We start from the raw sequence: 15,048 nt of genomic DNA on the forward strand, positions 1-15,048 counted from the left end.
CCCCAAAGTCCAGTACGAGTCCTTGGCTTACGCGAAGGATGCAGCACGAGAACTATCTGCATCTTCCCCGCCGATCTAGACTCACAGATGTTTTTAAAGATCTGACTTGATCGAATCTGCGGTCAGCTTACATCTCTGAAGCATTAGTATCAGCGTATACGAGGCCACAATCGCCCGTGAGGCTCTGGTACTCGACCAGAAGAAATTTCAACCTCCAAGATCCTTGGCAGTGGTGTTCGAAGATGGACAAGCTGTCTCCTCACTATGATGTCATTATCATTGGTGCAGGTCCACAAGGCCTCTCAGCGGCGAAGTCATTCCTTCAGCTGAACCCTACACTGAAGCTGAGGATAATTGATTCCAATGAGTCTATCGGAGGGGTCTGGAGGAAAGAGAACCTCTATCCCGGCTTGCGCCTGAACAACATTCGGCACGGCTTCGAATTCTCGGACTTTCCATTCTCAGACGAGTACGGCGTAAAGCAACGCGACCATGTCACTGGAACAGCGATGCACCAGTACCTGAACGATTATGCCGCGAAGTATGATCTACAGAGAATCACAACACTCTGCACCAAAGTCACAAGAGTCGAGAAATCCGAAAGTGGCTGGGCAGTGACTGTATCTTCATCGAACGCCACAGGGAATTCACCAAGCGAAAAGTCGATTCAATGCTCTAAACTTATCATCGCAACAGGTCTGACTTCGTCACCTGCTCCAATTGGGTTGAAGTACGATTCGAATTTCCAGCCCCCCATCATTAACTTCAAAGACCTTGCAAAAGAAAGCTCTGGAGTACTTCGTGACGAGACGACAGAGCATGTCACAGTAGTTGGGGGAGGTAAAGGTGCTTATGACTCAGTGTACCTCTTGGCGACGCGTGGGAAGAAAGTCGCATGGATTATCAGATCCTCAGGCCATGGTCCAATCTGGATGGCACCATCTCATGTGCAGATTGGGCCTGTTCTCTGTTGGCTGGAGAAATTGGCCACGACTCGCTTCATCACCTTCTTCTCTCCAAGTATTTGGGGCGATGCCGATGGATTTGGGTGGATTCGTAGTCTCCTACATGGTACGCGCTTTGGCAGATGGCTTGTCAAGGGATTTTACGGCAAGCTATCTTATGAGACATTGCTGCAGTCTGGCCTGCTCAAAGATGAGAAATTGAAAGTTTTGATACCTGATGACAATGCCCTGTGGTACGGCGCGGGTCTCAGCATTCTCAATTATCCTACCGACATACATGACTTCGTGCTTAGTGGACAGGTGGAAGTCATCCGAAAGGACATCGATACACTCCGCGCTCCAAACAAGGTACACTTCGCGAATAGTGATCATGCCCCTCTTGAGACCGATGCAGTGATTTGCAATACAGGATGGAAACACGATCTACCTTTCGAAGTCTTGCCTCACAGCCTGCATAGCGACCTTGGACTTCCAACTACCCACATGACTGATTCGGAAATGGAATCATGGGCTGATATGGATGCTCAAGCAGACGCTGAAGTCTTCCAGCGCTTTCCAATGCTCAAAGCTGGCCCTCGATTGGAAAATCCTCAAATGCAGACTCAGCAACGACCTTCCCCTTGGAGGCTTTGGCGAGGTATTGCGCCACCTGGCCTGGTCAATGCTCCCCCAGAAGACCGAAGCATCGTCTTCCTTGGCATGATGGTCTTTCTCCAAACAAGTTTACGATGCGAGCTCTGCTCTCTCTGGGCTTATGCATGGATGATGGGCTGCATGAATCTTTCGAAGGCTTTTAGCCTTGCCAGTGCTTCGAAGACTCCCGTCGATCTACGCCGCCAAATCAATGGAACGAAAGATTCATCGAAGAACCAATCTCAAGACTCCGCTAAGTCCGATTCGTTCTTCTATGAAGCAGCTCTGCAGCAACGCTTCTTCAAATGGCGCGCCCCATATAGCTACGGTTCACTCTATCCTGACTTCGCTTTCGACGGTATCCCGTACTTTGACATGCTGCTGAGAGATATGGGACTCCGCCACTGGAGGAAAGGGTGGTCTTGGATTGGAGAGCTCTTCACTGGAGGCGGATACCTCGCGCCTGACTACAGGGGTGTTGTGGAGGAATGGCGGGAGAAGAATAGTGACGGACATGATATCAGCAACAATAGTTCCAAACTTTTGAACGGTGATAGGAGCGATGTTGATGCACAAGCATACAAGGACAAATAAAGATCTGCGAGGCAGCGCAGCCAATCCTCAACTACATTAAAGGACGTTCGTATGAAGTTGAGCTCAGGTACGCGAGCTTCTACGCCTGATATAGTGGCTTGACTTGATATTTCTAGGAACTGTCGCTATCGCACACGTGACATCGCATGCAAACTAACTCGCGCAGCTTGTTGTCGTAGCGCGAAAGACATGTCTCTACTTTAAGCTTCAGTGTTTGTGTCGCAACACCAATGACTCAGAAAAGCTATCGCCTTTACTGGTCCCACAAGGTATGCCTATAGCTGTCAAAATGCGTCGCGTAACCTCCGTGTGCTCCACCAACCTTCGCAATGACTTATTCACCACCGTCACACTTCAAGTGTTCCTCTTTCTCTTCCTTACAGCTCCAGGAGTTTTCTTGAGCTCCGTGGGCAATGGTCACCTCAAGGTTTTCAGGCTGTCACAGCTCCCTGACAACAGTTCTGCGCTGTATTTTCTTCTTGTCCTTATTTTTATTTCTTTCCAACGCCCAGGATTTGAACGGGACGACAATAAGTACCGCGACAAACCTTACGATTATACCTCGTCCAGATTTCGGCGAATGCAGCCCTATCTATGGAGACAGTCTCCAAGGCAGCGCCTGCCGCGAAGCCCTTGCGAAGATATTCCCTGTGACCGTCCCTCGACCTCTCCTAATCTCAAAAACAAAGCAAAGAACACTCCTCACGAATATCGTGGTTCCGTTCGAGTACAAAGACAATGATCGTTCGTTCTTCTCTTCCCGAACCAGTCTTCATTCCCTCAACTACGGGCCTATACTAATTCAAACATCCTAGAGCGACCCTCCTGCGTTGTAACCCTCGATCTCGCTGGCCCCCCTTTCACAAAAGACACTACAGTAAAGCTCCTCAGCACCACACTCCGAAACATGGTATCGAGCCTCACAGTCGGCTGCGTCGACAACAAGCACGGCGTTGGCGGCTTCGCAACCTCTGGCCTCCAACGAACCGGATACGGATTGTACACGAACTTCGAACGGGGCGGTTTCAGTACGCTTCCCCATTCCAAACCCCCTTCCCCCCCCCGGCCATCCAACACACACACACACCACTAACATCCCCCCCCTTTTGCCAGCCGCACCCCTCTTCCTCACCGTCTCCCTGAGCCCCCCAAACTTCCCCACCCACTCCCCCGGCGACACAGACCCCCGCGTCCCGCTCGCTCTAACGGGCCCTCTCGCCCAGTACCGCGACGAAGAAGTCCTCCTCCAAAGAAACAAAGACAAGATCACCGTCCTGATAGACGAAATGCTGTACCAATCCGACCAGATGGAGAGCGGCGGCAAGAAAGCCTGGTGGGACGCCCAGGACTTCAAGCAAATGCTGCCCACGGGCGTGAGCTATGAATGCAAGCAAGCTCTCGGCGTGCTGAGCGTGCGGGAGTGCAGGACTGCGAGCTGGGAGTTCATTAGGAAGGGCGCGCTGAAGGTGCAGGCGGGCGTTTTGGCGCCGACTTTTCAGAGCGGTATGTGCGCCCCCCCATCCCCCCCCATCCTTCCTTTCATTGCCCCTTCCTCGAGAATGGAAAATGATGTGCAATCGGACTGACAAGATGGAAAGGGAATTGTTTGTTCAGCGTCGAGGCAGCAAGGGGCGAGGTCGAGGTGCCCTGGGATGCCCTGCGCGCCGCCGCCGATATCCTCTCCTATACGTGTTTGGAAAAGGAGGGCAGTCCGGGGAGTGGCGGGTTGGTGGTCTTTACGGGTGCGCCAGGCCCGTCGACTGGGTTTATCTGGCCTGATGCTCTGTTGCTTACGATGAAGATGCCGGGGATTCAGGGGCAGGGGGCGATTGGGGGGAGTGGGGGTAATGGGGGGAATGGGACGGCGGTCACTGCGGGAGGCCAGGGTGGAACGAATTTGACGAGGCCCAGGGTGGTGGTGAATGATCCGGGTTTGACGTCTTGATGGGTTCTGTAGTATTCAGTAACGTAGGCAATGGACATGTGGGTTTGCAAGTGTAATATGGCCGCGGTGGTGATCCTGCTGACTCTTCCGTCGAAGTCCACGCTGAAGTTAGCTGGAAGCCACCGCTGGCTCCGGTTTTACAAGGTCTAGCTGGCGAATATGCCAATTTCGAGATAAATGCTTCGAAACAGGGTCTCAAAATATCCATTCCTGGACGCGCGTGTCAAAATTAAAAAAAGGCACGCTCTAGCTACAGGAATAGACCAGACATATTGTTTCACGCTGCGGTTCTTTATTGGCTGTGCTGATTGTACCAATGGTTGCAAATGAAAACTTCGAGATACTTCGTCGAGTTGATTAAGACTTCGATAGCAGGATGTTTTCTCGAGTGACGCCAGCTGAATAAAGTATGGGACATCTTTCTTTTCTACTCTTTTGCATCTTAACTTTTGCGTGCTTTGGGGAATCTTTACCAACAGATAACATTGCGTATGGCACTTCAATAAAAGGGTAGGTGAGTACACGTATACACGTAATTCGATCTCACTGACTTGCTCTAGATCTTACTTGAATCAAGGATTAACAGCAATATCAATTGACAATGAGTATGGAGTTTGCCCGACGCAATATTGAACCCAAAATACTAACTCCCGATCCTCCCCAGACCTCAATTACCACAAGAAGATCCACCAGCAGACTTCACAACCGATACCACCTTCATAAGCGGTGGACAAACACTAAACAGATACTCAGCATGGATAGCACTAATCCACTGCCTCGCCACCTCCGCCTTCCAAGACTGGAATGCCCGCCAGTATCGCCTCGATTGCACGAGCGCACCTCGAGTCAGCATTAAAGTCGTCGGTAACCCACGTCCCGGCGATCCGCCCCTGCTCGTTAAGCACATCATGTGGTCATTACTCGCCGTGGCTCGATTCTGGGAATCTCCCTCGGGGGGGCCAAGTTACGCCGACACCAATTTCGAACCAAAGGTAGCAGCACAGCGGCTGGGCCGAGGAAAAGTCTTCAGCACTGGGATCGGGACTAGTAGTAGTAGTGCGGGCGACGACAACAACGACGACGCATCCAGGATTGCTCTTCCCGCTGCGGTGTACAACCAATCCACTACTAGAACCTCAACATCACCATTGTTCTCTTCCTCTCTCTCATCGCTCGCAAATCTCACGCAGGACGAAGTCAAGTTGGAAATCCCCTTCGATCTGACTACCCCCGTTCTATGCACTCCCTCAGAATTCTACATCATACTCATGCAAGCGATCGTGAAGCTCGGCACTAAGGGGCCGCGCGAGCCATCGATAGGCGTGAGATACTATTACGCTCCTAAGGATATGACGTTTGAGATTGGCGCCACGTCGGCGGCGGCGGCGCAGGACTTGACGCAATATAAGATTGTGTTTGCGCTTGAGACGTTGGCGGAGTTCATGTATGCGCAATCGCCCGAGAAGAGATTTCATGGGTTTGTTGGGAGGTGGAAGTGGAATGATCGGATAGTGGGGAGGGTGAATATGTTTCGGGGAAGAGCTCCTGGAGGGGATGGGTGGGATGATGTGGACTAGTTCTACTTGAAATAATTCTCTTCTAGATCTGCCAACTGCTCGAGCTGCTTCAGATGCCAGCCCAGCTCCTTCTGCGTCTTCTCACTGGATGTTGCGTTGTCCAAAGCAATTATATTTGCCCAAAACCCCATTGCCTCCGTAGCGTCCTCCATCGACTTGCTCTCAACCGGCACTCCCAATTTCTTCCCCACCACAGTCCACACCTCCCTCATTGCCACGCCTTCCTCAGCGAGTGGGGTCTGAAAAGAAATCCAGAAATTGCTACCGGACGTAAAGCAATCGAGGGCGCTACAGAGCTCCTCGTTGGTTCTACCATGCATTCCGTAGGCACGGTTCTTACGATCCTAACCGGATAGACTGTACAAATATCGGTCGTCTAACTATTCGGTCGGAATACCCGACACAGTAGCAACAGGAACAACAGCACCGCTCGATTCCGTCCCTGCTACCAGACCCACCCCCCCACCATCACCTCCTCCCCCCCGTCCAACATCCAACTCCCCCTTCGCCACCACATCCGCAAACCCCTCAATATTCACCACAAACTCAAAATTCATCCTCACGACCCCCTGATCCACCATGCCCTTAACAACCTGCATCACACCCATCGCCTCATTAAACCAAATCGGCCTGACCCCCTCAGTCTTATCGGTCTGAACACACACTGGATATCCCCTTTGACCCAGATTTCGGGCGCCGTCATGTCCTGCGTGCCGGACTGGGCGAGGTGGGTGAGGTGCGCGATTAGCCCGCCGAGGAGCTGGCTCATGCGTGTGGGGTCCAGCGGTTCTGCGTCGGGGGGGATCGTGACGGCGACGTTGAGGGAGTTGCCGGGGACGGGGACGGGGGTGGAGATGTTGCTGTGGGGGTGGGGGGTGTTGGTGAGATGGTGTGGGGTGAGAGGGGAGAGGGGAAAGGGGGAAGGGGGGGTGTGCTTACCCTGCTGCAAGTCCTGGCGGAGGCGCGGTATCACGGGCGGTGATCATGTCGGACTTCGGAGCTGCAAGTTCCTGGCCTGGCTCCGTATCTCTCGATGTCATGACGTTCGCAACCTGCTTTCCGCTAGCCCCCTCGTTAACGGCGAGGTTGCCGGTCGCTACGGGTTCGCCAGCGGCGTTGTAAACATTGAAGTGGAATGTGATTTTGATGGGTGTATCTAGTACTATCCGCCTTAATTCGGCCATGATCTTCGAGGCGTCAGGGAATCCGAGTGGGCCTGGGTTGGGTCTAATCCGCAATTCAAAGTCACCTTCGATTATGCCCTCTGGGAGTTTCATCTCCGCTCGTCCCCACTCGTCAAGATCGGCGATGAAGTGGGCGATCAGCTCGGCGATTTTGGGAGTCGGCGCTTTGGAATGCTGCATCGCGAAGTCGACTTCGAGGTGGAGCGATGTCCCCGGTACTGGGAACGAAGGCAATTGAGCTGTCAAGTTGTTGGAAGCTGTCATGTCCCTTGTGGCGACGGTAGGTGCAATGGCCTGTGCTTGAATGCCAGAGTCGACAACCCCAATCGCCACGAGGATGCCGGAGTTCGTCTGGATGTCGAATTCAAAGGAGCTCGCTAGTCTTGTGCGAGTGACTTCCTCGCTCAATGCATCTATGGCTTTCGAGGCCTGGTCGTAAGTAATTAATATTCCCCTGTCGCGTCCGGTTGGATCGCTACTTCAAGACCAAGGCGAGTGCTCTTACATATCTGCGCCCTGGTCATGTGCGACTCACCATGGCGAGCGAGTTGTGAGGAAAAATGCTCGAGAAGTGTGACTATGTTTGCAGTACGCTGTGGCTTAGCCTCTGGTAGAGACAAAATTTCTATAATGAGCTGCGTGCCCGGGACTGGGACTGGTGACGTTAAGTTGATGGCTGCTTTAGTATCCCTCGACGCCAGGCTAGATGGCTGAAGAGCAGATTTCACACTTCCAGTTGCCATGGTAAAGCCGGACAAGTTACGGATGAAGAAATCAAAATTGCTCCCTAGTCCACTGCGAGTGATTTCATTCCTCAGCCTAAGCATGGCTCTTGAGGCCTCGAGAAAACTGATATGCCCGCTAGGAACCGGTCTAACGACCCCTATGAGGCCAAGGTTGAGCCATGTCGCTGGATAAACTATCTGTTGTTCGCCACGCCGAAGAAGTTCGAAGGCAAAGTGTTCGAGAAGCGTGGCTATGTCCGAAGCACTTTCTGGATACGTTCTTTGTGGGACTACGATTTCCAATGTGAGCTGCGTGCCCGGTATCGGAAACGGTTCTGTTAAGTTCCTACAAGCACAATTGTTAGCCGAGGTCGAGCTGCTTCTCCCATAAGTAGTCTACGTTTTGAAAGACCCATCTGGATCAATACTACTACCAGCATCGTTTCCGGTGGGAAAGGCACAGGCCAGATTATTGAAGGCAACAACGAATATCAAAACAACAGCAGGTAAAAACATGTTGTGTGCTAGGACTATTAAGCCGTTGGGAATGAATCGCAGCGAGCAAATGTTATGTATCCTTCCGGAGTATGAAGTGGTTCGCGCATGTCCCGGAGTAATTGAGTGCATGTCTCATTGTACTGCGCTGGCTGTCAGCTAAAGCGCGCAAAGCGGTCTGAATACCTTTGGACCAAGATTGAGCCTTCGATACACTGTGTTCACGAGCGTTGTCTCATGATGCAGCAAGAATCAGCAGCACTCGCAGCGAGGCTTTCGTCCAGGCGCGCTTTCGCTTCTATATTTGGTATTCTTGAGCCGCCCGGCGAAAGTCCTATGGCGAGAAGCACGAGACCTGTTTATCCGCAAAACAAAGACGAGAAATAGAACTCAGGAGGCTTCTTCTCGTCGGTTCAAAGATTCTGTGCGTGTTTGTAGGCCAATTTCCGTTCTTCTTGGCTAAGTCTCAAGATATGCATGGCCAACTGCCCTGGTTGATAATACAGAGTGTAGCATCCTCCTACGCACCTTATTAGCACTGAATTGACCCATTATCCATACGAATATGGTCGCTATGCTCTCAGGTAGACAGTACCGTCTTACTGCAGAGTATTCCCGCGCGAGTATCACGTTTTCTTGGTTTGAATTTGACAAAATCCTTCGCAAGGAAGGCTTACTCGACAGGAAGGCCCACGTCAAGATTCCTCCATAGATGAGCTACCAAAGTCTTCCTACATCTAAAAAATGATTTCTAGTCGATTGTTTGATTGTGTAGCCCAATCCCTGCTACATTCTGATGTTTACATGTCGATAAAAATTTCCCTCTGGAACCAATTGACGAGAGGGTGAACATCGTCACGCCATGAAGTAATACTGAGTGAGGGCATATATCAAGAGGGTTGCTGTGCTGTACCCACACCAAATATCCAGCTTTTCAAGGTCAGTATTGACACGTGACGGCCACGGGATTCTTTGGTACTCAACTGCTGGAGCTCTTCAAGAGAGGTTCCCATCTAACACAATCAGTAGTGGGAGTAAATGGACGGCAGGCATCCTGTTCTGCTCGAGTAAGTTGCGATTTGAGAAATAGGTCTTGCTGGATATGTCTTTAGTCGTGTAGTGAGAGTGCTACCCTAGCATACTGCGATCAGAAATAAGGTCCTTGCAATTGAGAGTACCACTAGTCGAAATCTCGCTGAATCTGGTCTTCAATACTTGAAACTCAATCCTTGCAAATTGGTTAGATGAGGAATTGGCAGACGCGTGACAAATTGGGATGGCGCTGCTGGCAATGGACCCAGCGTGTCATTCGCCCTAGAGGGTAGTAATACCGAAAATTGTGATTCCCTGGCTTCGTGAGGCATGATAGTCATCGCGACGAGTTGTTCTTGGATTTTGATAAGGCCGTTTGTTGACAATACTTAACTATGGCCCACCCACCTTTGGGCTAACTACCCATCTGCCACCATTGCTTCTGTGAGCTTCACGGCTCAAACAGCCGTTTCGCCTGGAGCACGCACAGATGCCTCAGCACTCGTAGCCTAGCCCACATCAACAACACCAGCGGTCGCATCCAGCTCTCCCGTCGCCAGCACAAGAGCAAACCCCTCAGTTCCGACGACGAACTCGAAGTTTGTAGTCAATTGCCCCTCGTCAACGAGCCTCTTCAACACAACGACGACACGTGCAGCTCCGCTATACCTGAACGAGTAAGGACCCGTGGTTCTCTCTGGACGGAAGACGACCTCCAGGTGGGACCAATTGCTTTTCCACACCTCAGGTACGGTCATCGAGTGATCTCCAGAACGCTCAAGATGAGTGATGAAACTGCTCAGTAGACGAGACATGGCATACCGGTCTAGGGTTTCATGATATATGCCACGTCTGACTTCGACAAAAAAGTCGGTTCCCGGGACTGGAACTGGAGCGCCGAGATCGCTAGTTTGACGGCTATGAATGGGACTTATCAACTCGGTGGACACTCGCCGCGCTGACAATGATGCATCTGGCCTAGCTTCGCGGCTGCGAATGGCAGCTGTTGGCTTGTCGAGTGCGCTGCGATGGTGTAATGTTGTAGGAAAGGTCGAGCCCGGAATCGCGAAGAGTGCGAAAGCTATCGAAGCAATGAATGGCGAGAACATTGTGTTTTGTATCTGATGATAAGAGTCGACATAAAACCAGGATTATCACTGATTTTGTGAGTTCTCGCGCATGGGCTGCGCCTATCGTATTTGTCTCAACGCAGGTCGGACTTTCTGTCAATTTGGACAATACCTTGCATACAGGCGCATTGCTGCGCTTCGATTGTTCGCTTGATGTGAAGCCATGTCACGAAGGTCTTCAGGCGAAGCCTTTCCACTGAGACTAAGGTTAGACTTGAATGACATACTGCAGCTGCATTTCAGCTTCCGATGACATCCGAACGCGCAAACGATTCTTTCGCACAATTTTCTTCTCGAGTTTATCGTGACAGACTTTAGGGAAATGATCGACTTGACCGATAGTGGAATTCGACGCAAAGAAGCCTTGTAATGCTCTTCATGGTCTGACAGTCGTCAAAAATCGAGAGATTGCTCGCCACTAGATCATCTTCACGTGTTGCCCCCCGACACTTTTGTCATGTTTTCTCCAACTTGACTCGTAAAGCATTGTGCATTCGAACAATGAATAAGCACCGTTGCTTTGTTCATTACAGCGGAAAAGCATTTTCAGATAGGAGGCCTACTTGTAACGCGCGTGGGAAGCTGAACCGATATGCTTGCCAGGATGTTGCTTTTTGACAGGCAGACATGGAGTCTTTGAAGCATCCACAAATCCTCAGCGCGGACTTCGCATGGTCGCCTTCGCATTTGATGATTCATTTCCTGGTGGTATCATATCAAAAAGAAGTGTCATCGAATCCATTGGACGAGATGATGTGTTGTGACTTGGATTGCGGGGTAGCCAACACTATGAGCCCACGTGAAGATATACAATGTGGCCTCGCTTTGTTATCTCTCCTCAATTACGAACACTTGTGCAAGTCGCCGTTATAAATACTTACAAAACGAGTCTTAGGCGTAGAGGTCCACCCTACTGATCGAAGTCTTTCGCAAGAAGAGAGAAATATTCAAGTCACAGAGCATGCCGCCTCGGAGGGGCCGTAGGGGCCGAGCACGCGCTGTACAACCTCCCGACAATCCCTACAACCTTGATCTTTGCTACTGTAAGCAGTATCGCTATGATACGGTTGTGAGTTGCGACAACCAGGAATGCGCCATCAGGTGGTATCACCTTTCCTGCGTCGGAGTCACCACAGCACCTCGAGGTAAATGGATCTGCCCAAATTGTAGGCTTGCCGATAGGAGAGCCCAGCAAACAGAAACACAGGGTAGTAATCTGGCTCCTAGTTCCTTCCCTACCAACGACGTTGCCCCGCACAGTGACCCGAACAACAAGAATTCGCGGGAAGGAAATGTTGCAACTGGCAACCATGTTTACTCCAATCGACTGAGTCCAGGCTTCAATCCAGATGAGGCCGAGATAGACACCAATATCACTATGACCGCTCCCAATATCGATGCATCCATAGATTTAGAAAATTATACTTACGAACAATTTTTTGCAGATAATGACGACGGTCATTGGTCAGACTGGAAAGAAGACGCGGAAATGGATGAAACGGAATCGCACGCTCCAAACACTGCGCCAAGCAACTCTCAGCCGAAACATGGAAATGAAGGTGGTGATAAGTATCCGAAGCGTGAAAAGGCGAGGCATGCTGACGACGGAGAAGGAGAGACAACCATCCCAGAGAGAGCCTTAGAGAGGCGCAAACAACGATCAACAGAAGACTGCGGCAATACAGATACAGCAATGAAAGACGGCTACGATGCTGATGGAGAAGATGAAGAGGGCCCTCGTTCAAGCGGACCTGTACCAAGCGATAAGCACGACCCCTCATCCGGAAAAGACACCGATTCGACAGAATCAGAGGATTGGGAAGAAATGTTCGGCAGGAGAAACGAGGACGGCAGTCTGAAGAAAAGTGAAGATGGCAACACGGAACTCGACCATGACCGCCTCCCCGACCCTACCATAAAAATCCCATACCGTCCAGTCCCATACCAAGCCTTCCAAGGCCGCCCTATACCAGGTACTACGCGTCGAGGCCCAAAGTACTGGCTGATCCCCAAAGAAAAAGAAGGGGTAGTAGAACCAGAAGAGGAGGTAGCAGAAGCAGCAGTCGAAGGAGCAGTATTCCCCGACCCAGCAGACGCAGAAATAGAAGAATGCCACAACACCGACTCCTCCTCCCAGTCCGTCAAGTTCCGCGGCAACCCCACCCGCTTCACCATCCACCCCAAACTCATCGGGAACCCGACCGCATTGCGAGCGAATGAGGAAAGACGACGCCTTGCGCGCTATGCAAGACGGGCGAGGGAACGCGCTAGACGGGCTGATGAGGCGCCTGAGTCGGCGGAGCGGTCGACGATTGAGAGGTTTGAGGGACGGGAGTGGCCGCCTGGGGAGGAGGAGGGGGAGGGGAAGGGGGAGGAGGTGTCTAGGAAGAGGAAAAGGAATGGGGGTGGTTGAGTTGGGTCGGGTTGGGTTTTACTACCTTGATCGTCTGTCGTTGGGAGGCGGCGGCGATCGGGAGATGATTGCGAGGATGGACGGAGAGGGGATATGGGAGCATTGTAGGGACCTGGCTGGGGAGTGGCGAGGTATTCGATTGGATCTGGGTATATTAGCAAGTATGAATAATAGCAAGTATGGACTTGTCATAATTCATAATTGGAAAAGCAATAAACGGAAACTCCCCCGCCCCCCTCCCGGAGAAAGCGCCCTTAAGTCCGTAATGAGGCCAAGCCCCCGCCCCTCTAGAGACCCACTACTGAAGGACCTCCGCTCACCGCCCACGATATCTCTCTTACAGACCTTCCTCCTTCTGCTAGTACCACGCCAACGATCCTTCGCCTCTCCCCGAGGTTCTTTCCGCACGCATTTGCTTGGTTGACGTGTGTGACCGCACGACATTGTGCAGGATGCATTAGGCCCGTCATAGCCTAGCCGGGACCATGTGGCTTGCGAAGCGCGTTGGGGAGATTTCCGCTTGAAATTCTATACCGAGAGAGAGATTGTGGGGATATATAGGGATACGTCTGCGCTGTTGCTTCCTGCATGTTATGTTATTTTGCGAAATCGTGCATCTTTCGTGCAGTGGGTAATTGACGACTGCTTGCTTGACTTGGGGTGGCTGGTAGACTAATTACGAATACGCTTGTTCTGTTCCACGTCCATCACCATGATGGAAAAAGGCGATGTTCTTGCGCCGACTGTTGGCGATGAGAAGAGCTATGATATAGCAGAGGAGAGAGGCGCGGTTGCTGTTTCGGTGAAATACATGGGCACTGATGCAGATCGCCACGATATGGAGATTTTGGGCAGGAAGCAAGTCTTGCGCGCGAGTCTCCCACATCTTTTGGTCGTAAATTAAACGGCTATTGTGGTGTACTGACATGCCTATCATAGCGTAATTTCCAGTTCATACCGATGGTGGGATTCGCAGCGGTGCTCATTGCGACTTGGGAGTTGCTGTTTGTGTGCGTCATCTCTGTGAGCGACAATTCCGAATGTCGCCCGTCACTGACCTATGCGGTAAAGAAACCTGCTCTTCAACTTGACTGACGGTGGTACTGGCGGTATCTTCTGGGGCTACACCATCGTGGTTATCGCTAGCATCTTCATCTATCTCAGTATTGGGGAGATGGCGTCAATGTTCGACTCTGCTCCCAACCGTGACGGATGAACACTAATTCGCACAGGTCCCCGACTGCGGGTGGACAGTATCATTGGGTGTCTGAGTACGCACCGCCCTGGTGTCAGAAATATCTCAGCTACATTACAGGTAGATTACCAAGCTCCGTGGGCCATTGAAGACGAAGCTCATATCACACCAGGCTGGGTCATCGCTGTAGGATGGCAAGGCTCTGTGATCGGCTTGTCATTCTCGGCGGGCACGATCATACAAGCCCTGATCGAGTTGAATAACAGTAACTACGTTCCTCAGCAATGGCACGGCACATTGCTCGTCATAGCAGCAGTCTCGTTTGCCATCGTCTTCAATATCGCCACAGCAAAGCATCTACCCATCATACAAGTCGTACTGCTGATGCTGCATGTGGCTGGTGTGTTTGCTCTATGCATCCCATTGCTCGTTATGGCTCCATCTATGAACAACGGGAAGGAAGCGCTCGTTGACTTGTACAATGGTGGCGGCTGGAAAAGTGATGGATCAGCTGTGATGATAGGTCTACTAACACCTCTAGGCTCTATGCTTGGATTTGATTGCGCCGTACACATGTGTAAGGATTTGTTATGTCTGCAAAACTTGCTTCCCACTAACGACCACCGTAGCGGAAGAAATCAAAGATGCCTCGTCCAACCTCCCAAAAGCGATCCTCTGGTCCGTGATTCTCAACATCCTACTCGGCTACCTCACCGTCTTCACGCTCTGCTTCACCATTCGCGACCCCGCCGCTCTCCTCGAGAATGGTGGCACCTTCCCGTTCGTCTCCCACCTCTTTACCATCACCAAGAGCAAGACCGGCACGAACGTCATGGTTGCCATCATCATCATCACCCTTGTTTGTGCCGTCATCGCCGAGATAGCGACGGCATCTCGCCAGATCTGGGCATTCTCGCGCGATAATGGTTTCCCATTCTCGGCCTTCCTGTCCAAGGTAGGCTCTCACATTCCTAACACCTCAATCACCGCTCGTATCATTGATCATAGGCCTTCTTTGAGGAACGGCGGTTTCCTGTTGTTCGGCGGCAAAGCTGACCCCGTAACCAGGTCAACCCCTCCCACCCGATCCCCCTCAATGCCATCATCGTCTCCTTCATCTTCGGCATCGTAATCTCGCTCATAAACCTCGGTTCGTCCGT

At 51.5% G+C, this 15,048-nt stretch overlaps 7 protein-coding genes across 7 annotated transcripts; 5 read left to right on the forward strand and 2 right to left on the reverse strand.

Moving 5' to 3' along the window:
• Positions 1 to 242: 242 nt before the first annotated feature.
• On the forward strand, positions 243 to 2,192 carry KY384_001724 (uncharacterized protein; the record flags this gene model as incomplete). Its single annotated transcript, XM_044810252.1, has 1 exon — positions 243 to 2,192. The coding sequence occupies one exon, from the start codon at positions 243 to 245 to the stop codon at positions 2,190 to 2,192; it is 1,950 nt and encodes a 649-aa protein (XP_044673264.1).
• A 907-nt stretch (positions 2,193 to 3,099) lies between these two features.
• On the forward strand, positions 3,100 to 4,137 carry KY384_001725 (uncharacterized protein; the record flags this gene model as incomplete). The annotated part of the gene is made up of 3 exons (XM_044810253.1): positions 3,100 to 3,220; positions 3,306 to 3,695; positions 3,791 to 4,137. The coding sequence occupies 3 exons, from the start codon at positions 3,100 to 3,102 to the stop codon at positions 4,135 to 4,137; spliced, it is 858 nt and encodes a 285-aa protein (XP_044673265.1).
• Positions 4,138 to 4,167: 30 nt separating this feature from the next.
• KY384_001726 (uncharacterized protein) lies at positions 4,168 to 5,714 on the forward strand (the record flags this gene model as incomplete). The annotated part of the gene is made up of 2 exons (XM_044810254.1): positions 4,168 to 4,175; positions 4,802 to 5,714. The coding sequence occupies 2 exons, from the start codon at positions 4,168 to 4,170 to the stop codon at positions 5,712 to 5,714; spliced, it is 921 nt and encodes a 306-aa protein (XP_044673266.1).
• Positions 5,715 to 5,716: 2 nt separating this feature from the next.
• Positions 5,717 to 7,641, reverse strand: KY384_001727 (uncharacterized protein; the record flags this gene model as incomplete). The annotated part of the gene is made up of 5 exons (XM_044810255.1): positions 5,717 to 5,953; positions 6,119 to 6,344; positions 6,380 to 6,574; positions 6,654 to 7,327; positions 7,477 to 7,641. 5 exons carry the CDS (start codon positions 7,639 to 7,641, stop codon positions 5,717 to 5,719), a joined length of 1,497 nt encoding a protein of 498 aa, XP_044673267.1.
• Positions 7,642 to 9,659: 2,018 nt separating this feature from the next.
• KY384_001728 (uncharacterized protein) lies at positions 9,660 to 10,259 on the reverse strand (the record flags this gene model as incomplete). Its single annotated transcript, XM_044810256.1, has 1 exon — positions 9,660 to 10,259. One exon carries the CDS (start codon positions 10,257 to 10,259, stop codon positions 9,660 to 9,662), a length of 600 nt encoding a protein of 199 aa, XP_044673268.1.
• Positions 10,260 to 11,241: 982 nt separating this feature from the next.
• On the forward strand, positions 11,242 to 12,693 carry KY384_001729 (uncharacterized protein; the record flags this gene model as incomplete). Its single annotated transcript, XM_044810257.1, has 2 exons — positions 11,242 to 11,323; positions 11,408 to 12,693. The coding sequence occupies 2 exons, from the start codon at positions 11,242 to 11,244 to the stop codon at positions 12,691 to 12,693; spliced, it is 1,368 nt and encodes a 455-aa protein (XP_044673269.1).
• A 712-nt stretch (positions 12,694 to 13,405) lies between these two features.
• On the forward strand, positions 13,406 to 15,020 carry KY384_001730 (uncharacterized protein; the record flags this gene model as incomplete). The annotated part of the gene is made up of 3 exons (XM_044810258.1): positions 13,406 to 13,568; positions 13,926 to 14,288; positions 14,518 to 15,020. 3 exons carry the CDS (start codon positions 13,406 to 13,408, stop codon positions 15,018 to 15,020), a joined length of 1,029 nt encoding a protein of 342 aa, XP_044673270.1.
• Positions 15,021 to 15,048: the final 28 nt, after the last annotated feature.

The sequence above is a fragment of the Bacidia gigantensis genome (assembly GCF_019456465.1).
Source record: "Bacidia gigantensis strain McMullin 20006 chromosome Unknown contig_132, whole genome shotgun sequence".
Classification (NCBI taxonomy): Eukaryota; Fungi; Ascomycota; class Lecanoromycetes; order Lecanorales; family Ramalinaceae; genus Bacidia; species Bacidia gigantensis.